Genomic DNA, 24,908 nt, shown 5'->3' on the forward strand with positions numbered 1-24,908 from the left:
TACTGAATTTAACTCTATTTTTTTTATTAGCAATCAACTTACATAGTCTAGAAATAAAAGAAAAAGAAACGTTTCATATTTATTGACTACCTTTCGTAAAGAAGTGACAAAAATACTAGGAGATAAATTTTTATCAGCGATTGCTGGTGCTAAGTATTTTATCACTGAGTATGCCAAGTTTATGCCACATCAATCAACTCGCTGTAATACGTCGCCGGGTTTCAAGAACTACTCATCAAATTACAGAAAGATTCATACTGTGATGAAGAGAAAACCCACTTATAGAGAAAAATATATATGTAAAAACGGATGGTTTGGGTTGAGAAAAATTTTTTATGTAGAGGAGCGAACGACGTTTCGACCTTCTTCGGTCATTGTCAGGACTGTCCATGTCAATATAATACTTTGCAGGGTGTGGATGAATCTTTATCAAAATTGGTATCGAGGTTCATTAGGTCCATGGGGAAATACACACAAAATCTAAATTTTGCATTTTTGGGTTTTTACGAGTGTTTTTACTTTTTTTTTTTAACCACTATTTTGCCCTTGTTGATGGATCTTCACCAAATTTGGCATGAGGTTTATTGGGCCCATTTACGAGTTCATATTTCGTGTTTTGCTGTTTTTATAGGCGTTTTGGGTTTTTTAAAAATCATATATAAAGGAAACTTTTCATGTCCTAATATATCCTTTTCATTAATCATGAATTTACACAACTTCCTTCCAGGGTATGGGTAACCCAGTTAATTCTTTTAAAGCATGGCCTAATCTTAACTTTTTCAAATGCGGAAATTGCAGTGAAAATGTCTTTATCCCTTGTGGTAACAAATTTCTCAGGCGAAAGATCCTTCTCAAAACTAAAGCTTATTAAGAATGAAAGGCGAACAAGTATGATGTAAGAAAGATTGAATCATGTGTCACTGATGTCAATTGAACATGAACTATTGCAAACCATTTGATTTTTATATGTTCTTAAATTCTTTTCTCCTTAATGGTAGAAGAGTAAACATTTGATTCGAAACCTACTTGAAAGTAAAAAATATATTCCTAAGACAGCTGGTGTAGGCATTTAAACTTTAATTAAAATAAAGTACAGAACAAAGCTTCGACCTTTTAGGTCATCTTCAGGTTAACCCGAAAATGACCCAAGAAGGTCGAACGTTATTCTCTACATTATTTTAATTAAAGTTTTAATGCAAATACCAGCTGTCTTGAGAATACGTTTAAAAATTTGATTTGTTGTGTGTGGTTTTTATATTGATCAAGTCCTTACTGTTTTATTTGTTTATTTAATTACGTTCAAAGATTAAAAAAATCGATCTGCAGGTTTTGTCTCGTTTATTTAACTGTGTTAAAAATAAAAACTTTATAAACCAATGATTATTATTAATGAAAGAAGGTGAAAATACGTCTGAGAAACCATTAAATTTTTAAGTAATGGGCTCATAAGTACTTAATCCATAATCCAGCAGGTATCACGTCTTCTTCTCTTAGTTTTACAATAAGTACATAAGTACTTAATCCATAATCCAGCAGGTATCACGTCTTCTTCTCCTAGTTTTACAATAAGTACATAAGTACTTAATCCATAATCCAGCAGGTATCACGTCTTCTTCTCCTAGTTTTACAATAAGTACATTTAATCCATAATCAACAGGTATCACGTCTTCTTCTCTTAGTTTTACAATAAGTACATAAGTACTTAATCCATAATCCAGCAGGTATCACGTCTTCTTCTCCTAGTTTTACAATAAGTACATAAGTACTTAATCCATAATCCAACAGGTATCACGTCTTCTTCTCCTAGTTTTACAATAAGTACATAAGTACTTAATCCATAATCCAGCAGGTATCACGTCTTCTTCTCTTAGTTTTACAATAAGTACATAAGTACTTAATCCATAATCCAGCAGGTATCACGTCTTCTTCTCTTAGTTTTACAATAAGTACATAAGTACTTAATCCATAATCCAGCAGGTATCACGTCTTCTTCTCCTAGTTTTACAATAAGTACATAAGTACTTAATCCATAATCCAGCAGGTATCACGTCTTCTTCTCTTAGTTTTACAATAAGTACATAAGTACTTAATCCATAATCCAGCAGGTATCACGTCTTCTTCTCTTAGTTTTACAATAAGTACATAAGTACTTAATCCATAATCCAACAGGTATCACGTCTTCTTCTCTTAGTTTTACAATAAGTACATAAGTACTTAATCCATAATCCAGCAGGTATCACGTCTTCTTCTCTAGTTTTACAATAAGTACATAAGTACTTAATCCATAATCCAACAGGTATCACGTCTTCTTCTCTTAGTTTTACAATAAGTACATAAGTACTTAATCCATAATCCAACAGGTATCACGTCTTCTTCTCTTAGTTTTACAATAAGTACATAAGTACTTAATCCATAATCCAGCAGGTATCACGTCTTCTTCTCCTAGTTTTACAATAAGTACATAAGTACTTAATCCATAATCCAGCAGGTATCACGTCTTCTTCTCCTAGTTTTACAATAAGTACATAAGTACTTAATCCATAATCCAACAGGTATCACGTCTTCTTCTCTTAGTTTTACAATAAGTACATAAGTACTTAATCCATAATCCAGCAGGTATCACGTCTTCTTCTCCTAGTTTTACAATAAGTACATAAGTACTTAATCCATAATCCAGCAGGTATCACGTCTTCTTCTCTTAGTTTTACAATAAGTACATAAGTACTTAATCCATAATCCAGCAGGTATCACGTCTTCTTCTCTTAGTTTTACAATAAGTACATAAGTACTTAATCCATAATCCAGCAGGTATCACGTCTTCTTCTCTTAGTTTTACAATAAGTACATAAGTACTTAATCCATAATCCAGCAGGTATCACGTCTTCTTCTCCTAGTTTTACAATAAGTACATAAGTACTTAATCCATAATCCAGCAGGTATCACGTCTTCTTCTCCTAGTTTTACAATAAGTACATAAGTACTTAATCCATAATCCAGCAGGTATCACGTCTTCTTCTCCTAGTTTTACAATAAGTACATAAGTACTTAATCCATAATCCAGCAGGTATCACGTCTTCTTCTCTTAGTTTTACAATGATACATTTGTTAATTTGCACTTTAAACTTGGTTAAATCTAGAATAGTTGTTAGCAAGAGAATGATCAAGTATTTACTCCTATACTAATTTTTCTGACAGATTATTATGTGTTGTTAAACGAAACATAAATTTAGTTTAAAGATCTAAAACCTGAGCTGTAAATAAGGCAGATTAATATAGTTTCTTTAGGAAAACATAAACGGTTGCTTGAATTCCTAATAGACGTAATGGTTTTGCTTCTAATTTCCCGAATAATAATCCATAAAATGAGCTTAAAAGGTTGTGATCAGGAAGTTTGTTCTGGAGTTAGTCCAGTAACTTATTTTGTTAATATCGTTTTTCGATACTCAGTGTTTTGTTGCTTTTATTCCATTTGTTAGTTTAATTATGGTGTTTTTAAATATTCTTGCATATAAATAGAACCCATAAACGTATTCTCCAACCAAATGTTAACTACAACATCCATAATACTTGTTATTTTAAAGGGGAATTTTTAGTCTAATTACCTTTTTTATGCAAGTCTATCAGGATATGATTTTCCAAGTCTTGTTTGACTTGTAGGTTGTTTTTCCTAGTTTTTGTGTGGGACCCTAAAGTTGATCAGAACCTGTTAGATTTGTTTTTATGTTTCTTTCCTTTTATGTTATTTTTGAGTATGTATTTTTGTTGTCCATGTGTTCTTTTATGTACACAGGTTTTATATCCTTACAGTTTTTCAGAAGCACGCCTCAAGGTCAAAAACATTCATGCCATAGTCTTACCTAGAAATTCATTTTGGCAGGATACACTGTTAACTTGTGCCATATACGTTCCAAAACTGGGACAATTGTTTCCAAGAGTATGACTAAGCATTTTCTCATAGGCGCCCCTTGTTCTTTTTGTTAAATGGCAGATTATTCTGGATTGTGAAAGCAGACTTAAATGTGGTTTTAAGATTCTGAAACCTGAACCACAAATAGGGCAGATTAATAAAGATTAATTTTGAAAACCAGAAGCTCGATCTTCTAATACATATGTGGTAGGTAATTTTACCCTTTTATAATGCATTTTCTCAACAATAACAAAAAAGTATTATTCTGCATTGCTGTTTATTATCAAAAGTTGTCTTCTGTAAACTTTCAACCATTATCTTAAGGACTTTACTATTATTTCCACACTATAGGCTGTTTTGTCTCGGTGATTAGCATAAAACAGTGACATGAAAAAAACTTGGACCAATGAGTAATACTTTCACTTTGAACATGATTATAGTAACTAGAAACTCGAAGTTTTGCTGTGTGTTTCTGTTTTAATAACTTGTATATAGATGGCCAGACATGTTCGATTGAGGAAGCGATAAAGAACAAAAGTTGTTCACTAATTTATTTTATTTTATTTTTTAAGTTACTCACCTCCACCTTCATTTTTATTTTTCTGTGACCCAGTTTCAGCATTTTCATTGATTTCTCTACCTGTATTTAACAGCACGTAGTTTTTCTTCAATGATCACTTTTGCTATATACCACACAAATCCTTCCGAACCTCCTGTTAATGCAGAGCCAGTTTAACCCATTTGTTGTTTCTCATTAAAGTTAACTAAATCATTTTCTCAAAATAGCTTCCGTAATTAAGTAACTAGTAAACAGACAAATATAAAGATTAAAAAAAACCTACAAAAGTTCATAGTTCATAGACCATTGTGTGGGTCGCTGTTTATCATATACAAAGTTTGATGTTAGAAAGACATTAAAAACAATCTGTATGCAAATTAAATATGTTAAACTAAAGCTAAAATAAAATGTAAAAACATACTACTGCTGTTTAAAATTATATTTTTATTGTATACAACCGCACTTTTATTATAATACCTTAATTTTCATTTCCCACTTTTATTGCAGAAGACATTCAGATGACAGTTCACTGCTTTCCTCTAGGACGCATGGAGTTTTATATTTCAACTACTATATTATTGGTGTATACATCCTTGGAATTAACATATTTTGTGTTGTAACAACACATGAAAGTGCACTGTTTTCCGGATGCATCTATATGGAACACGTTGTTAATATGCCAATCTCGGAACTGTATTTTTTGTCGGGCATTATCGAGATAAACTCGTTTTCGTGGTAGATGCTTAAAACTAATTCTGGAGCAAAACCCTCTAACAATATTTTAGATATCAATATAAATAGTAACTTATCCACGTCATTATGGTTCTAGCAGCTCGTGGAAGTTTAATAAAAAATGTATTGGTGCTGTTATACGACTATATATTATGTGTTTTTTACCCCTTAGCTAGTAGATAATTTTTTTCAAAGTTTTGTTGTAAAACAGAACATTGGTCCAGGAAAATAATGTATTACGTTCTTTTTGATTATTAAGGAATAGGATGAGTCATGAAGGACATGACATATGTTGTCTATTAGAGGAGATCTTTGTAGTATGAAAGATACCCTATATTTATTCAGTTACCTGCTCTGACGGCAGGGTACGTATGTGATAGCTCAAGGGTGAGATGCCTCTTGTTGACCAGACAGACAGGGGAGGGGAACTTTGTTATACTTTCTTTGTGTGAGGTAGACTCTTGTTTAAATTTGACTTTATTTTCATAAATTCTGATTAAGAAATTAGCACACAGAAAAGTTGTAATGGTTTTCAAACGAGGCCTAAAACTCGAGTGCTTCTGAGTAGTTCACTATTCTTCATAATAATAATAATAAAGATTGTGACTGTATCCAGTCCTTTTTATCTTAAGCGAAGACTGTGAAGGACATAGCATGCAGTTAATGCTCCATGAAATATTATCCTACGAATCCTGCAGGCCAGTCTGAGGGAAATATGAATATACCAATCTACTTTTAAGAGTAATCCTTAGTTCTAGGGAGAATCTTAGATAAACTATGGCGCTTACTCCACTACAGATTGATTTATTACGAGATCTTATGGTCAATAACTACAGATTGATTTATTACGAGATCTTATGGTCAGTAACTACAGATTGATTTATTACGAGATCTTATGGTCAGTAACTACAGATTGATTTATTACGAATTCTTATGGTCAGTAACTACAGATTGATTTATTACGAGATCGTATGCTCAGTAACTACAGATTGATTTATTACGAATTCTTATGGTCAGTAACTACAGATTGATTTATTACGAGATCTTATGGTCAGTAACTACAGATTTTATTTTGCAACATATTGTTGCTGAACCCTCATTGGTTTATTGTTCATTTGCTTCTATTATTAATTTACTTCTGATATTGTTTAAACATTCTGTAAAATAACACTACGTAAGGAGAAAATGGGATTTTTTTTCAGCCAAGTGTCATTTCCGAAGATGATTCTAGTTATTATATCAAAAGGGAACGACAAAAATCGCCTTAATTATGTTTTTATGTAAGTCTACCAAGACATGATTTTTCAAGAATGTTGTTAGGCTTCAAAGTTGAGTAGATTTTCTTAGAACTGTTGTAGGGGCGGTAACTTGGAGAAGAACCCGTTTTCTTGTCTGTTATTTGTGAGTTGGTTGAATTTGTTTGTTATTTTACATACACGTGTTTCATATCCTTATACTTCTTCCTGAAGGTCACGTCTGTATTATTTTGCATAGAATATCATTTTGGCAGCAATAAACCTGTTATTTTATACCATAAACTTGCCAAAAGTTAAAACAATTGTTACCATGATGACTAAGCATTTTCTCCTACGTACCAATTTTTTTGAAATGACAAATTATTCTAGATTATGAAAACAGACATAGGCTAGTTTCAATATTCTGAAACCTGAACAGTAAATAAAGCATATTACAATAGTTTCTTCTTTAAAAACCAGATCTTCGAACATCTAATGCACCTGTGGTAGATTTGCTGCTAATTTTATCCTTTCATAAGTTATTTAAAAAAAGAAATGTGTTATTTTGAATTGCTCTTTGGCATCATAACTTTGCAACTGACAAACTGTGACTATTATCTTAGGAACTTTGCTATTATTAACAGTCATTGTTGGTTGTCTCAAAATCTAATGTTATATTTGATGTCTGTGCAAGTACTCATTAACGCTTAGTTTTTATCAAAGATCGCCTTTCATGTGCTGGGCAGGCAGATCTTTTCGAACCTCCTGTTGCTGTGGTGGTAGTTTTTACTTTAGTGTATATTTGCTCATCTAAAACAAATACATTGTTTTCTGAAAATGTCTTTCGAAGTTAAACCAAACCAAAACAAAACGATAACGAAAAATATCTTTATAATACCGCAGTTTATAGACTGTTATGTGGGTTGTAATTTATCGTTTACAAAGTTTGGTAGTGTGTCGTACGACCAAAACAACCTGCGACACATTGTGTGTTATCAACAGGAGTGATAGTAAAGTAAAGCGATTGTCCACTTTCTGTTTTTCGGAATGTGGTAATTAAGTTATCAAATGTTTTTCGTGGATGTACTCCACTCAACCCTTACTACACATACCTAATTTCAAGATAATTCATTAAGAAATACACGAGACATAACCTCTTCAATTCTGATTTAATTTTTCTTGCAAATTTATCAACATTTTCTTTTCTTAAATTTAAAATCGAAAATATGGACAATTTATTTGATACAGAAACATATTTAACTGCTATGGACTTTTGTTTTTCCAAATTGGAAAACTGATAGATATTTACAACCTACAATTAAGTATAAACATAAGCAACATGTGTAGAACTCTTCAACAAAAATCGCTCAAATTTGACCAAACTTTTTGCGCATGCCTACTCAAAAAATCACGTGAACTATCAGTCTGAAGTTGTTACTACAAGCTTCACCTAAGAATAAAAATGGACTTTTTTTTTTTTTTTGTCACTCGAATTAAAGACAGCTGATTTATAGCAGAAAATCTATAGTATTGGATAAAAGCACGTGCAGATACATAAATGCTCCCCGCTAGTACAGTAGTAAGTCTACGGATTTACAACGCTAAAATCCGGGGTTCGATTCTCCTCGATTGGCTCAGCAGATAGCCCGATGTGGCTTTGCTATAAGAAAACACAAAGATACATAAATAAATATCGGTTAGGCCAGGCAAACTATATCTTAAGATAGCTGGTATGGATATCAAAACTTTTAGATATTTAGTTATTGTGAAAGTAGGGCTTCTTTGATTTTGCGTTTATATTTTATAATAATAGAAAATACCCAGATAATAAATAGGGAAATAAATAAACCAAAATTAAACCAATATAAAGAAACGCCTTTATACCTATACTAATTAATAACCTAACATCTAACTGCAACGCCATCTATAATCCCGTAAACGTTTACACTCTAGTCCCTAAGACATGTGCCCGGCAACGGTCAGTTTCAAATTGTCTGTTTCTTAACCTGAAGGTAACCTAAGAAGGTCAAAATGTTGTTCTTTACTTTATTTTAATAAAAGTTTTAATACCCATACCATCCGTCTTTAGATACATTATTACTTCAAGTCGGTTTATCGTTATCAGGAATTACAAACTAGATTAGCAGTTTCTAGTTCAAGTCGTCCAAAGAATCGTACTGGTTGACAGTCTTTATTCATTCTCAAATGTTATACATACATTTTCTAAATCCTATGAAATTCTTCTAATTAAAAGAGTGTTTATCGTCACGTGATATTAACTTTCAGCAATTAGCGTAAATGATGATGCGCGATACTGCTGTTCCGAGTGCCTTCGGGTAATGACAAGAAACTGTAAATCTAGATTCTATGGCTTTATTATAAAGGAAATGACTACCACTGTTTCAGAGAGGAAAAACTACCATCATACAGTCTAAATAATCTGCAATGTATCGGTCTGTTCCGAATAATAGGATTCCGATCTTAAAGCTAATATTTGTCACTATTGAGTGTCACTGTTTTACCTGCTGTTGTGTAATTGTGTGTATTTGCTGTATATTTTTATCAGTGCTGTAAGTGTTGTTACCAGTTTTGCCTACAAATTTGACTTTATTCATTTAAGTTGCGCTTATTCCTATTATAATGAACCTTTTTTTCATACATAAGGTGTTTTTTATTAGATTACGTTTCTTACATTAAAGGCAGAAGTTAATTTAAGAAGGAATGTTATCAATTTTGAAAATGAATTATTTATTGCAATTTTTGGTCATGCACTGAAGCATTTCCATTGTTCAATGTGTAAATCCACATTGAGGTGTCTGCTCTCTACCGTGTGGAATCGCACGTTGTAAACATAACATCGCTGTCTCGCTAGGACGACGCGTTTTATTACGCCACGTTATTAAATCTTGTCTTACATTTGCAACCTTTGTTTGAGGATACGCTGAGATGTCAATCACAACTTCGCTCTAGAAAACATTTTGCGTTTTTCTCATCAATTTGTAACTGCTGTATTATTGATGCATGAGTTTTTTTTGAGTTAACGTTTTATCTCTTGTAACGATACACTAAAAGCGCGTTTCTTGGGGCGCGTAGACGCAACGCGTTGTCGATAAGTTGTTACCTAAACTGTATTGTTACCGGAATTTATTGGAACTACATAGTAAATTATGGCAGGGTATTTATGCTTTTAGACACGCTTAATAGAATCTTTATTCTGAATGGAAATATGACATTAAGTGAGTGTGTCAGATGATGTATTAGTAAAGTACGCGTGTCCTTAGTGTGAAGTCCAAGGTTCCGTTCTAATACATGGTGATGTCTCCGTCGTGTTGACACCGCTTTCAAATACATCCGTTATAATTACACGTGTCTTTAATTATTGGACACACGCACTATTGTAATAGTTTACCTTCAGATACGGGTTATGTTTCATTTTGCACGTGTCTTTAATTATAGGATATGCGGTAAGTCCGAAAGATTATAACGCTAAAAATCCAGGTTTCGATACCCATTATAGATTCAGCACGTATAATACCATTGTGTTGTTCTGTGTTTAACAACAAACAGACAAATGATGATAATAATTTAATATGTTTAACGTTTAACTTTAGATGTATCTTTAACTGTGGGACACAGAAACGTCATTACAATACTTTCAAGTGCAGAATATGTACAGCTAAAATGGGATTACAAAACAATAACACTGTACAGTAATAGTATGTTTCACCGTTGAGAGGCCCGGCGTGGCCAGGTGGCTAAGGCACTCAACTCGTAATCTGAGGGTCGCGGGCTCGAATTCCCGTCACACCAAACATGCTCGCCCTTTCAGCCGTGGGAGCGTTATAATGTACGAAAAATCCCACTAAAAGAGTCACCCAAGAGCTGGCGGTGGATGGTGATGACTAGCTGCCTTCCCTCTAGTCTTACACTGCTAAATTAGGGACGGCTAGCGCAGATAGCCCTCGAGTAGCTTTGCGAGAAATTCAAAACAAACCAAACCAATTCACCGTTGATAACCTGGCGTGTGTTTGTATATTTTTCTAATAGCAAAGCATCATCGGGCCATCTGCTGTGTCTACCGAGGGGAATTTAACTCTTGGTTTTAGCGTTTTAAATCCGTAGAATTACCGCTGTTCCAGCAGGGGACAATAACGTGGAATAAACAGGTACTTTACGCAACAGAACACACATTTCAAAGACATCCATCGATGACGTCATGCGCATAGCCTTAACCCAAGTGTAAATATAAACCCATTACTTGCATTTTATTTATTATTCGTCTACTTTGTTTTATTATAATCGCTTGTTTTATTTTATATCTGTTAACGAAACATTTATATACAATACTTTTCTATTGTTTATCCACTGCTATGTTGATAGACACTAATGGGACTCGTTCGTGAACCGCTGTTTTTCTATATGTAAATACTGTTACAGTCTGTGCTCTGTATCAATACTGTTACAGTCTGTGCTCTGTATAAATACTGTTACAGTCTTTGCTCTGTATCAATACTGTTACAGTCTGTGCTCTGTATCAATACTGTTACAGTCTGTGCTCTGTATCAATACTGTTACAGTCTCTGCTCTGTATCAATACTGTTACAGTCTCTGCTCTGTATCAGCACTGTTACAGTCTCTGCTCTGTATCAATACTGTTACAGTCTGTGCTCTGTATCAATACTGTTACACTCTGTGCTCTGTATCAATACTGTTACAGTCTGTGCTCTGTGTCAATACTGTTACAGTCTATGCTCTGTATCAATGCTGTTACAGTCTATGCTCTGTATCAATACTGTTACAGTCTGTGCTCTGTATCAATACTGTTACAGTCTCTGCTCTGTATCAATACTGTTACAGTCTGTGTTCTGTATCAATACTGTTACAGTCTGTGCTCTGTATCAATACTGTTACAGTCTGTGCTCTGTATCAATACTGTTACAGTCTGTGCTCTGTATAAATACTGTTACAGTCTTTGCTCTGTATCAATACTGTTACAGTCTGTGCTCTGTATCAATACTGTTACAGTCTGTGCTCTGTATAGTTACAGTCTCTGCTCTGTATCAATACTGTTACAGTCTCTGCTCTGTATCAATACTGTTACAGTCTCTGCTCTGTATCAATACTGTTACAGTCTGCTCTGTATCAATACTGTTACAGTCTGTGCTCTGTATCAATACTGTTACAGTCTGTGCTCTGTAGAAATACTGTTACAGTCTCTGCTCTGTAGAAATACTGTTACAGTCTCTGCTCTATACTGTAAACTACGTTCTTCTTATTTACAATTTGTTTGTTTTTAGTTTTTATTTTAATCATTTTTTTATTTTAACCATAGGAGTTTTTTATAGCCCTCAAACCCCCGTAGCTTGACGGTAAGTCTGAAGACTCGTAACGCTAAAAAAACAGGTTTCATTCGATGCTGTCACTGGGCATAACACAGATATGTGCTTAATTATAAACAAATTATAATTATAGCTTAGGTAAAGTTTTAGCCTAGACTAGATGTCAGTACCTTACGGTTCACATAGAGAGAGCATTTTTACTGGAGGCATAATGGCTCATAGAATGATTCTGTTTGTTTGTTTGATTTTCAGGTACAAACTTTTAGCTTATAGCGCCGTCATCTCTTGATTGATTTGAGATATAATTAAAGTTTTGAACTCAGGAGGTCAAGCTCTTTTGATTGACGTATTTGACCACGCCCACGGTCTCATATATTAATTTACTCTATATAATAGGTAATAATAGATTTATTTCAATTTGAAGGTAGGCTGTTATAGATCCTGACGAGTAATAAACTTGAATTTGGTATGCGCATGCTCCCGTTTAACATTACAAGTACACAAAAATATAGCTAATAAAAAAGGAAAAAGTCTCATAATTAATTTATTCTAATCCTGCCCAAAATATAATTTTAAGTTCCGCAGCTATTGAGGATTTCCTCTTGTTTAAAAAGTAATTACAGAAATTTCATGAAGTTATTGGGCTTGTTTTAGAGCAAAACCACATCGGATCATCTCCTGTGTCAACTGCGGGGAATCGAACCCTGCATTTTAGCAATGAAAGTCTAGAATTATCGCTGTCCCATAAGGGGACAGTGGTTGGGCAAATTTATTCCTCCACTTTTCTCAGTTAGGTTTAATATCGTAGCATTATTCACCTAAGAGCCAATCCTCGCGCCCCCTTCAGTGACACGGCGGTATATGTACGAACTTACAACGCTAGAAGGCGGGTTTCGATTGGTAAACAGAACACAGATTCCTCATGGTGTAGCTTTATAGTTAATTACAAACAAACTAGTCTAGGTTTCTATTAAATGTGCTCTTTTCTATCAAATGAAAGATGAAAATCCAAGGGAACTATTTTTTCTAGAGGTATTGAAACAAACGTTGATGCTTGTTGTAACAAAACAAATTTTATTTCTGTTTAACGAGTTCTATGGTCAGATTGATGGACTAAGTATGGGTCCATCAGCGCACATTCATGCTAACATTTTTCCTGAACGTGCTTGAATATGAAATCAAAAGTATGTGGTTAATAGTTTGTGTATTTATTTCTTAACTAATGGGTGAAGAGTTTTTAATATTTCTAAGTCTATTATATTTTAATATTAAACGAATGAGAGGGCGTTATCTTTTCTTAATGTCATTAGTTAGAAGAGTTGATACTGTTAAACCAAACGTTTTTGGGAAGGAAACATATACAGATCTATATTAGAACTGCACTGTTTAAAAACTTTAGTGGGCATATTTAATTAAAGGTATTTGTCGTTAAAAAAACAAAACAAAAGAAGAGAGAACTAAACCAGAAAATAAATCATCTGGAAACTGTGCTAATGAAAATAAATGTATATTCTATGAGTGTTGTTAAAAATGTTTAAGTAATAAAAATATTTCATGAAAAAAAAAAACACATGAAAGCAATGAAGATGTTTAATCTTCCAACTGTGGATGGATTCATCTCTTTTACAAAGGTAAAGGTTGGATATAATTATAATAAACAAAACAAAAACAGAATTAAACAGATTGTAATTGAAAACAAGTTAGTTTATAGTGTAAATGTAAGATTGTAATCGTCTTTATATGGGGTGGACAAGAATAACCGTGTTACGTCATGCCTACCAACAAACAAACATAAAATAGAAGTGATTATAATAAAGCAGACGAACAATAAATAAAACGCAAGTACAAGGTTTTCATACGTGCTGAGGTCGAGGTTATGCGTATGACGTCATCGTCTGATGTATCTGTACGTTGCAAAGCACCTGATGATTGGCGGTGGCGAAACGTAGTTTTACTGTGATTTTCTATCCCAACTTAATTTTCAAGGTATATTTGAAACCCTTGTTATTAGAAATGCAGAAAAGGCTTACTGTTTTAGTCGTTTTATTTTATATATTTAATTATGGAACACACGCCATGTGATAACAGGACTCTCAGATATGGAACGTATTTGTTTCTTGCACGTATAAGACCAACTCTACGATTCTCAGACAAAAGTGTTTATTAAAACTATCTATAAAAATTTTAAACGAAACTTGATTACTAAAAATAATTGTATACAATGTATTAAGTAGACTTTCCAAATAAAAAGCAATGAAATTTCGTGAGTATACCAAACTAAAAAGTCTTAAATGAATTTTATTAAGTTATAATTTCAGATATTTGTAACCAAATTTATCGACTATTTTAACTTTGAATATAGGACGTGAGCAGGAAGACTTTAAACACACACACATTAATGTAAATATATATAAGCTATCTTATCTCTCTCTCTCTCTCTCACACACACACACACACGTTAATGTAAATATATATAAGCTATCTTATCTCTCACACACACACACACATTAATGTAAATATATATAAGCTATCTTATCTCTCTCTCTCACACACACACACATTAATGTAAATATATATAAGCTATCTTATCTCTCTCTCTCTCTCTCACACACACACATCATATGCATAGAAATAAACAGTAATACACTCACTAAATTGGCTGAGTCCGTACCCAGAGCTATTGAGGGGGAAGATAGGTCCCTGTTTGACCCTCCTTTCATACACCTCTGCTTTAGAGTTTGATTTTGCTTTAGCTGAATTAATTGAATATGTTAATCATAGAAGCGTTGAACAAAATACTCAATAAAGGTATTGAGCGAAATTGTTTGAACCGACATACCTTAAGTTTGCTTATAGGCACAAACGGAATACTGAACCTTTCCAGTGGCATAGTGGAATATCTGCGGACTTACAACACTATAAACCGTATTTCCATATCCCATGTGAGCAGAGCACAGATAATTGATTGTGTAGCTTTGTGCTTTATTATAAACAACGACAACTAAATACTGTGAACTGCACGTGCTTTCTGTTAACATTTTAAAGTGAATAAGCTTTACAAAACATGAAGATCAAATTGAAGTTATTACCCACTGATATTCCTAACCACGTTGACTTTACGATACTAAGGGATTTTGTACTTTTATCTAGGCATCCCGCCAGTACAGCGGTAAGTCTACAGATTTACAACGCTAAAATCAGCGGTTCGATTCCCCTCGCTGGACTCAGCAGATAGCCCGGTGTGACTTTGTTATAAAAACACACACACACACATACAAAAGGACCATTTCTAGTTAACTGATTTGTTGTAAATCACAAACCTACACAATAAACCATATGTACTTTGCCCATCGCAGGTATCGAAATTCGATTTTTAGCGTTATAAGCCCATTGGCCAAACAGGGAACACTACATTTAGAAACGAATTTAGTAAACGTTGTATGTGTTACTCCTGAAAATTTATATTCAGGTAAACGACCAATTATATTCTTTTAATTATATATTTTAAAATATATACGTATTGATAACATAGGTACAAAGTAACGCTCAATTTCGAAATTTTCTAGGGCCGCTTTACCATACAAAAATAAAAGGTTTGGGTTTTCTCCTCATTTCTCTGCAATGCATAACGTGCTAAAAGAGTGAAGAAGAAACGACATTTTGAAGCGACAAATAGTCCGTGTCGTAATTTTAAAAGAAAACTGAAAAATAATGGTATACATGGGCTCATTTATAATGATAGACTACCTCGTTTAAAATTTAGCTACTGAATTCGCAGTGTCACATATTATATCAACGATGGAATCATATTAACCATTACTAGGCTAGAATAATTCTACCTTTCTCTAAAACAGATTAACATACTTTCAACTGTGCAATATCGAAATATCATTAGGCTTATTAATGAAATGCCAGTCACGTTCCGGCCTCAGCTAGTTAACGAAGCAAAACTGAAAACGTGAAAAAAACAAACCGTAAACAATTAAATTTAGACACGTAATAACCCTTTGACTGACTGCCAAGTATTTCAGCTGCTACAATATAACTCTAATGCTTCTTCATTTTGTAACTTTTTTTCGTGACACCATTTTGGATCGAAAGTGAAACAATTTGTAAGTAGGTCAAATGCGTGTATGGTGCTGACATCTAGCGTTGAAGTTAGGTATTATTGAGAACGAATTAACTCGTCCGTGGCACTGTGTTACCGATCGGCTTGGACGAGTTATCTCGTCTACGGCACTGAACAGGTTAAGAACATCTATTCTTCAAAAGGTTGATTTCGGTAACTCTACGGTGTCTTCCAGGCCTCATAGCTCGGTTCCTGACCTCACTTCTGCAAAATAATTTACCGAATGTTCACGCATATTTAACATGTGTTATTTTACTTCTGTTTGTTTGTCTCATGTAATGTGTTTTGATTTGTTTGTTTAAAATATATATATGTATTTAAATCTTGTTTTTATTTGCTTGTCATGTATTGTTTTATCTTTGTTTATTTGTTTAACATATACTGTTTTATCTGTGGTTTTTTAACATACACCGTTTTACCTTGGTGTATTTGTTTAGCATATACTGTATTATCTTGGTTTATTGTGTAACATACACCGTTTTACTTTCCGTTTTTCTTTGTATTATTTGTTTAACACGTACTGTTTTACTTTGGTTTATTTGTTTAACATACATTATCTTACCTTGGTTTATTTGTTTAACATACACTGTTTTTCTTTGTATTATTTGTTTAACGCATACTGTTTTACTTTGGTTTATTTGTTTAACATATACTGTTTTACTTTGGTTTATTTGTTTAACACACACTGTTTTATATTGGTTTATTTGTTTAACACATACTGTCTTATCTCGGTTTATCAAAACAATGTTTCAGTAACAGTGACAGCCTGACGTTGTCATTCTCTCTTAGTGCATCAGTCCTACAGAACTTTTCAACCTGGTACCTAACTCTACAAAGTCTCTGAGTGACGCCATAACTCAGTTATGTCCAGTCCTTCTTGTGCAACAACGGACGGGAGACTGTGAACCCGAGACAGTGCATTCCTCCAGACCTTCCACCGCGGCAAGTAAGCCAAATTAGTTTCTTCTCCTGTCTGTTAACACGAAGATGACCCAAGAAGGTCGAAACTTTGTTCTGTACTTTATTTTAACCAATGTTTTAATACCCATACCAGCCGTCTTTAGAAAACTTGTTTTGTTTTTTCTCAGCTTACTTCTTCCCGGGGCGGGCCTGGTATGGCCAAGTGATTAGGCGCTCGACTCTTAATCTGAGGGTCACAGATTTGAATCCCCGTCACATCACACATGCTTACCCTTTTATCCGTGGGGGCGTTATAATGTGACCGTCATTTCTATTCATTGGTAAAAGAGTAGCTCAAGAGTTGACAGTAGGCACTTATGATTAGCTGCCTTCCCTCTAGCCTACGGGATGGGTAGTGCAGATAACCCTTGTGTAACTTTGCGCGAAATTCAAAACAAACAAACAAAAAACTTCCCGGGCTCTGAATTTACGAACTGAAGAATCCATTTCGAATCCGTGGTATATCACAAAATATTCCCTTCTCTTCTGAGATAAGAGTGTGTTATAAGAGTGACAATAAATCCATTAACATAAATAGTAGGAACTGAGTGCTACTGATTGATTTCACTCTTTCCGGTCGTAGCTCAAAATTAGTGATATCGGTATATTGCTTTATCAGTTTTACCATAAATTCAAACAATAGAAACTACTTTTTTTCCAAACTATAATATATAATTAGTTTCACAATAACGATAATATTTATAATTTGTGTGTGTATTTTTGAGACATCATCCATTCGTACAATGAGTATATTTTCTGTTTCTTACAGTTTACAAACTTATTTGTTTCTATGGTTACAACTCGTCCTGTCTTGTTTCCATAGTTACCGAAAAATTATCCGTGTATACATTAAATCGATGTATGTACATCTGTTACCATTTCATAAAGTTTCTTCTTCATGCCACCAAACTTGAAATGCATTATGAGTTAAAGTAACTTGCAGCTGTAAATTCATGCGCCTCTTTCTACGCAAAGATAATGCGGCTACTTAGAAATAATACACTTTTTTTATGTGTACAGTATGGGGCCTTGGTATCCTGTTTGTCACCATCATCAGTTGCTGCTCTCTGGGTGGAGTTATTCTTATGCCTTTGATGAATAAACGTTTGTACCAGAAGTTTATCGTACTGTTTGAAGGATTAGCAGTAGGTAGCTTACTGAGCAGCGCCATCTTTCATCTCATTCCACAGGTATGTATCTAAAAAGCCAGTATTTATTATATTTATATAATAACTTTTGAGTAAAGTTGACTTATTTTATTTTATTACCCTAGTTTATCATCTTATCTCCTGGCTAAAAGTGTATACTTGTTACTTTCTTCTAATTTCATTTGTGCATTTAGTTAAATAAATTGTTGAGTATTTCATCAGTCCGTGGGCTATGGATGAAGCGGCAATAAAACTGAACTGTTTAACCTTCATCAGTACATGTTAAAATATCCACCTTTCAGTACACCTGGAGACCATACGGACACCGTATATATTTAATGATCATAATGTTGACAAGTTAGCATACTGGCTTATCATAGTATTGTGTAGATAAACTGTAAAAAAAAGAGTGAGTACTATAGGTATATAATATGTTATTTATTATTACAAAATATGAAATTTACTTATATGCATTTTCTCACATATAGACAAAAGATATTTCTATAGTACAGGACCACTTCTTCTCTAATTGACATCTCACAATTAAAACTAATAAAATTCTGAATGAAAAAACAGATTTCTCGAATATGTAACAAATAACACCAAGCTGTACGAAAATGTGTTTGTGGTCCGAACGGACTAATGGGCTAAATTATTACGTCACATATCTGAGGATTCAGGTTTACTTCTCCTTAATTTAGAGCTGCTGACCGGCAGGAGGGGAACCACTCAGCAGAACCAGCCATCTATACGGTTCCTTATATTTGAATAGTGGGTTTGACTACCAGTTTTTATAACTTGACCACAGTTAAATATGACGAACTCGAATCCTGGAAGTTGTAACCGGAATGTTAAACATTAGGCCGTGCTCGACCCAATCAGTATAACCACCTAATATTAACAATTACCCATTTCGTTATGTAATTTTATCAGTATACAAACACTAATAATAAATAAATAATCCTTTTACCACCTTAATGCCAAATAAACATATATGATTAACATAATTCATTTACTCCTGTTTCATGATTATCTGTGACGTATGAAAAAAAAAAAAATTTATCGATAAAGAAATCTACGACCGATAACCAATAACCAGAGGATCAGTAAATTAAGTTATAGAGAAGGTTGAACAGTTTTTAAAAGTAGGGTGTATTTCTAGCAAAATGTATTTGCTATCCCCTTATTCATGTGGCTAGTTACTTTGGTAAAATAGCCTATGAACAATATATATATATATTATAATAAAATATAATGTTTGTGAATTATGAGTTCAGGCTATTTATCAACAACTAAATTATTTAATGATTATGAGTATATTTAACCCTATCGTTATCGGTGAAGTTCATGGATCCCATTGGATTTTTAAACACACTTTCCTAAGCTGTTTATGTACCACATTGTTTTGGGGTCGATGAATTAGTTTATTACTGTATCTATATTAACATAGTAACAAACACACACATAAAGAAAAACAATTAAACACAAATTTCTATCATTGTGTTGGTGAACTCCTCCGGTTGCTCTAAGGATCTTACGTAAAAATATTCACCCGTTTGGTCTGCTTATTACACTGAGTGTTGTAACAGATGAAACAATACACTGATTCCGTCTGTAGTGAATGGTGGATCACCAAATCAGTAATTTGGTTACCCTGTCGGGTGTGTTTTTTGCTGCTTCTGTAATGTTGAAGGCTTGGCATGGCCGAGCGCGTAAGATGTGCGACTCGTAATCCGAGGGTCGCGGGTTCTCGCCCGCGTCGCGCTAAACATGCTCGCCCTCCCAGCCGTGGGGGCGTTACGATGTTACGGTCAATCCCACTATTCGTTGGTAAAAGAGTAGCCCAAGAGTTGGCGGTGGGTGGTGATGACTAGCTGCCTTCCCTCTAGTCTTACACTGCTATATTAGGGACGGCTAGCACAGATAGCCCTCGAGTAGCTTTGTGCGAAATTCCAAAAAACAAACAAAAAAACAAACTCTAATGTTGAATGTGTGTCATTGCAGTCTTTTGGGATTCTTGAAAACGACGCTCATCATTCCTACTTATGGAAATCTTTGATCATCTTCGGTGGAGTCTATTTGTTCTTTCTGACTGAAAGATTTCTTAAATTCGTCGGGAACGCCAAGCAGGTGAGAGACGAAATGCTAATCTATCTGTCATACAATGGAAGTTCCGGATTAATTATCGTAGTTAAGACGTTAAACTTAAGTTTGAATGGAACAAAACATTAATTTTAGATTTATTTATTTATTTTTACAGAAACCAGTAAATTCTGCTGGTTACGAAAAGTTTTCTGCGAATTTTTTTAACAAACATTTAAGAAAATTTTGTAAAGTGTAAGGGCTCAATTAGAATACATTAATTTTATGAAGAACAGATGATATACACTTGTACAGTGGTTTTATTTGTACGATATTTCTAGCTTGTAGCCAATTAAAAATTTCCATTCCAGAAACGAAAACTGAAAAAATCGATGAAGAGTGAAATAACCCTTAGCGTAAGCGTATCGGAAATGACAACAGATAGTGTTGCGACCACAGAACCGCCCTCTAACGTCAGTGTCAAGAAGATAAAACCTGTGGACACCGAAAAAACTAAAGTTGTAGCTAACGAAAAGAGCACAGAAAAAATGAATGGAAGTGTAGGAGACGAAAAAGCGTTGGTACGTTTGTGGAAAATCCACATGGTTGTTCGATGTTTAGGCTATACTGTGTACTTGTGATGCTTAAAAATGGAAAAATGGCGTCAGAGATGAGACATGCATATATAAACAAATATTAATATGATAGATGAACTACTATTTTATAGGTATATCTCTTATCAGTAAAACAGTTTTAACACTGTCATTTTACAGCGACAGCCAGTGTCTAGTGTTTTCCAACATTTTCTGGTGACGTAATTGTATTTTATAACAAATTTACTGGAATTGTATAAGGTTTTGTAATTTCAATAATCTTCGCCTATAGTGCCAGCTTTTCTTTGTTCATTTCAGTAAATATTCACGTGCATGGGAAGAAGTAAGATTAGTCAACACATTTGCAACAACACGTTGTTGTTGTTTTTTTGCGAATAATAAGTTGTTCTCGGAAACCAGGGTCATTATCCTATTGTAACTAGCGCCACCTGTCCTCTTGAGATATGTTATTAAACAACCTGTTTCACTCATCTGTATTACATCTTTTCTATCTACCTATACGATTGAGGTTACTGTTTCTAATTTTGAGAAATAACTTAGAAAAAAAAACAAGCAATCAATATTTATTATTCAAATTATAAAATTATTTTTTGTTTCAATCTATGTTTCAGCGTTACCGCTTCATCTGGGCTGTTAATACAAAGCAGTGGCATTAAACAGGAACTAATATTTTAGAAACTATTTAGTGTGTTCGCATTAATGTTTTTTGAAACCTTATTTACCCTTCATTTTTGCTCAGTAATTAGGGCGCTTGACTCGCAATCTTAGGGTCGCGGGATCGAATCTCTGTCTCACCAAACATGCTCGTCCTTTCAGTCGTGGGGGCGTTATAATGTGACGTTGGTAAAAGAGTAGACCAAGAGTTGACTGTGGGTGGTGATGACTAACTGTCTTCCCTCTCATGTTGCCTCCCACTGGCGCAGCGGGATGTCTTAGGACTCACACCGCTAAACACCGGATTTCGATACCCGTGGTGGGCAGAGCACTTATAACCCATTGTATATCTTTGTGCTTACTTTCAAACAAACAAACCCTCAAACATTGCTAAAATATGGACGGCTAGCGTAGATAGCCCTCGTGTAGCTTTGCGCGAAATTAAAAAACACAATCTTTGCTAAATCAAATTTTTAGGGTTGAATGTGGCCTAGTGAATAGTTTGTGAGATGGTGGATGTGAAATTTTGTGGTTCATGTTCCACTATCATCTAAGTGAAATGTATATAATAAAGCTTTAGGGTCTTAGGAGCTTTTTAAGTAATAAAAGTAAATTGTAGTAATGAACCAGTATACCTGGCTTATAGTAATAAAGTAAAGATTTACTAAACGTTTTAATAAAGCTGTAAATAGTCATAAAAAAGTAAAACGTGTTTATCGTTTCAGTATCTAGTACTAAATAATACAAATGTAGTTAAAATTTTATTGCGAAATAAGTATAAACATTCAAAAGTTAACTGACACGCATATGGTGCTACCATCTAGTGGGGACAATCACATTTGTTTAATGTTCCGTTAGCGCTGACATCTAATAATCTTGTAATGAAGAAGTAACAAACACTGATGCTACCATAACGTTTTAGTCAAATGTAAAAAAAAAAACAATGATTTGGTAGAAATAACTCGCAAGAAGAAAATAATTGATGTTATAGTAACACTGTATTTCAATAAAAACTATTATACATAATTATATATATGTTGTCAAATTTCTTGTCAGTTTCTGTAACTGTTAGAGTTTCTGTTATTATGGCATAAGAGACTTGTTCATTCAGTAACTAATGTTTCTAAAATTACTGACCTGCTTGCTGAGCGAGCAAGATTAAATTTTATTCAGTCCAGAACAAGTCTTGGTTATCGAATTTCACCCAAGGTCACATGGAACGGTCTGCGATAGCTGTATTTAATTTTGAATTGATAAATTATAAACTCTTGGACTATTTTCAGATCAAAAAATGGCACTCGACTGTAACTGTTATAACACATTACCCCAAAATGCGAAGTGCAATTACCCATAGCGCCAGTGCATTAGATCCGTATGTGATGTATTCATGACGTCATACCAACACCTTGAGAATGGAGAAAAATAAAGCTCTTCGTGATGGGAAGCGGAAGTGGAACTGAAAAATCGTGACCCCCTATTGCAAATCTACTTGCGCACAAGATAAAAATTGCGCGAAGATGGAGGTTGCACATTGCGTAATAAAATGTTTTTCCAGTATCGTGTAAGTAAGAGTTCTATTATTGTATGATGATGATATTATGGTGGAGCGTATATTGTAAGTACTGTGTTCTTGAGCTTGCATATTCATTTCACCAGTATATCAAACCTGGCATTTTCGATTTGCTCCAGTTCAAGATTACTAATAAAATATAGATTTTCCGGAAACCTGTAGATCTCTGTGACAGTTAATGAATTAAATTATGAATTAGGCTTAATATTTAATTTTAATATAATACTTAATTCATTTTACGCCCGTTAGATTGCAGCACTTTTGGAATATTGGCGAAATCCTTATTTTTCACCACTACGCCAGATAATATTACTACTGTTACATTAGGTAGATATCTAAGCTAGTGGGTCCCTAACTAATTTTCAATTTTTATTTTAACCGCTATTTACGAGTACTACGAAACTTCCAAAGTTTAATTTTCCTCAGCATTACATAGCAACACTAGAGTAATATTATACAAATACTTTATCTCCTGAAAAGTTAGCGAGATTTTTATTTGTGCGTTCTTAATATTTCCGTAGCATTAAATAAATTACAAAAGTAAACAAACTATTGCTTCTTAGGTTAGTTGTTCAGAATGTCAGTGTAGTTATGATTGTATTGTTTATATTGCTAAATGATGTTAACTGTCCTCATGAATATCTTCTAATTAGTTATTAGCGTGCCATATTATAGGTCCTAAGATTCATGGTTCGATCCTGTTGTTCAAAATCGCTTATCGCTCTTTAGGGTGGTAGATATGTCATAAGAATGACAGTCAGATATTTAATTAGAGTAGTCCAAGAGTTTACGTGTCCACTGTTAACTAGCTGTCTTTCCACTAGTCTTGCAATCTGAGGGTCGTGGGTTCGAATCCCCGTCCCACCAGGTATGCTCGCCCATTCAGCTGTGGGGACGTTGTAAATTTACGATCAATCCCACTATTCGTTGGCAAAAGAGTAGTTTACATATTGGCGGTAGGTGATGCTGACTAGATGCCTTCCCTCTAGCCTTACACTGCTAAATTAAGGACGGCTAGCGCAGATAACCTTCGTGTAGCTTTGCGCAAAATTCAAACCAGACCACTAGTCTATCAGTTCAGAATTAAGGATGACTAACACAGATAACACTTTTGTAGCTTTACACGATGATCCGAAACAACTTTTCATACCAACAATATATTTCTACTGTTTCGAAATAAACCTTTACTTTTAAGTTTACTTTTTATAAGCAGCTAATTAGCATCACAGTGTTGTAATATTGTTCTTTCATTGTACTGTTGTGCTTACGTGTTTTTTTTAATTATTTGGTGATAATATGAAGTTCAGTTGACATAACAATAATAAATTAGTTTCTTTCTTTCTTAAGGTCTGTACAAGCTGTCTTGCACATTGCTGTAACTTGTAGTCGTAACTACCTTAACAAACGACATTCAAACAGAAGGATTTCACTAATGGTACTAAGACTCACAATTTCAGGGCTGATAGAGCAACAGAATATATACGTCAACCACTATTGAGCTGCACTGATTGATTCGTGCACCCCCGTTCTCGTTTTTATACCGTAGCATTTTTTCTATAGACTTTGCAGTTTCTCTGTATCGCTGTATTCTCGAATGTTGTTGGTATTTTAGAAATAATTTGTGGAGTCGTGGTTAAGATATTCGACTCGCACGCTGCAGGCTCCTGTCATTGAACATGTTTGCTCTTTTAGCTGTGGGGGCTTTAAAATGTGACAGTCAATCCCATTATTTGTTGGTAATATAGTAGCCCAAGAGTCACAGTGAGTGGTGTTGACTAGCAGCTTTTTCTTTACTCTATCTCTCTTAAATTAGGGAGAGCTAACACTGTAGCCCTCGAGTGTCATTGCGCGAAATTGATGCCAAACTAATTTAATGCCATTTGTCGTCTAGCTAATATCTAACTTATAACATTGGAAATACAGTTTTTAACAATAATAATTGGACTTGTATTCCTCCTTGTATCCAATGTGACAATAAC

At 34.1% G+C, this 24,908-nt stretch overlaps 1 protein-coding gene across 1 annotated transcript in view; it reads left to right on the top strand.

The window, feature by feature from the left end:
- LOC143223660 (metal cation symporter ZIP8-like) overlaps window positions 1-24,908 on the top strand; it is a 45,956-nt gene that overhangs the window by 13,972 nt on the left and 7,076 nt on the right. Inside the window, exons 2-5 of the mRNA XM_076451902.1 lie at window positions 16,691-16,847; window positions 17,882-18,051; window positions 20,014-20,139; window positions 20,463-20,672. Coding sequence (XP_076308017.1) covers window positions 16,691-16,847; window positions 17,882-18,051; window positions 20,014-20,139; window positions 20,463-20,672 — 663 coding nt within the window. The remainder of the gene's footprint in view (window positions 1-16,690; window positions 16,848-17,881; window positions 18,052-20,013; window positions 20,140-20,462; window positions 20,673-24,908) is intronic.

Source organism: Tachypleus tridentatus, chromosome 8 (assembly GCF_004210375.1).
Source record: "Tachypleus tridentatus isolate NWPU-2018 chromosome 8, ASM421037v1, whole genome shotgun sequence".
In the NCBI taxonomy this organism is placed as follows: domain Eukaryota; kingdom Metazoa; phylum Arthropoda; class Merostomata; order Xiphosura; family Limulidae; genus Tachypleus; species Tachypleus tridentatus.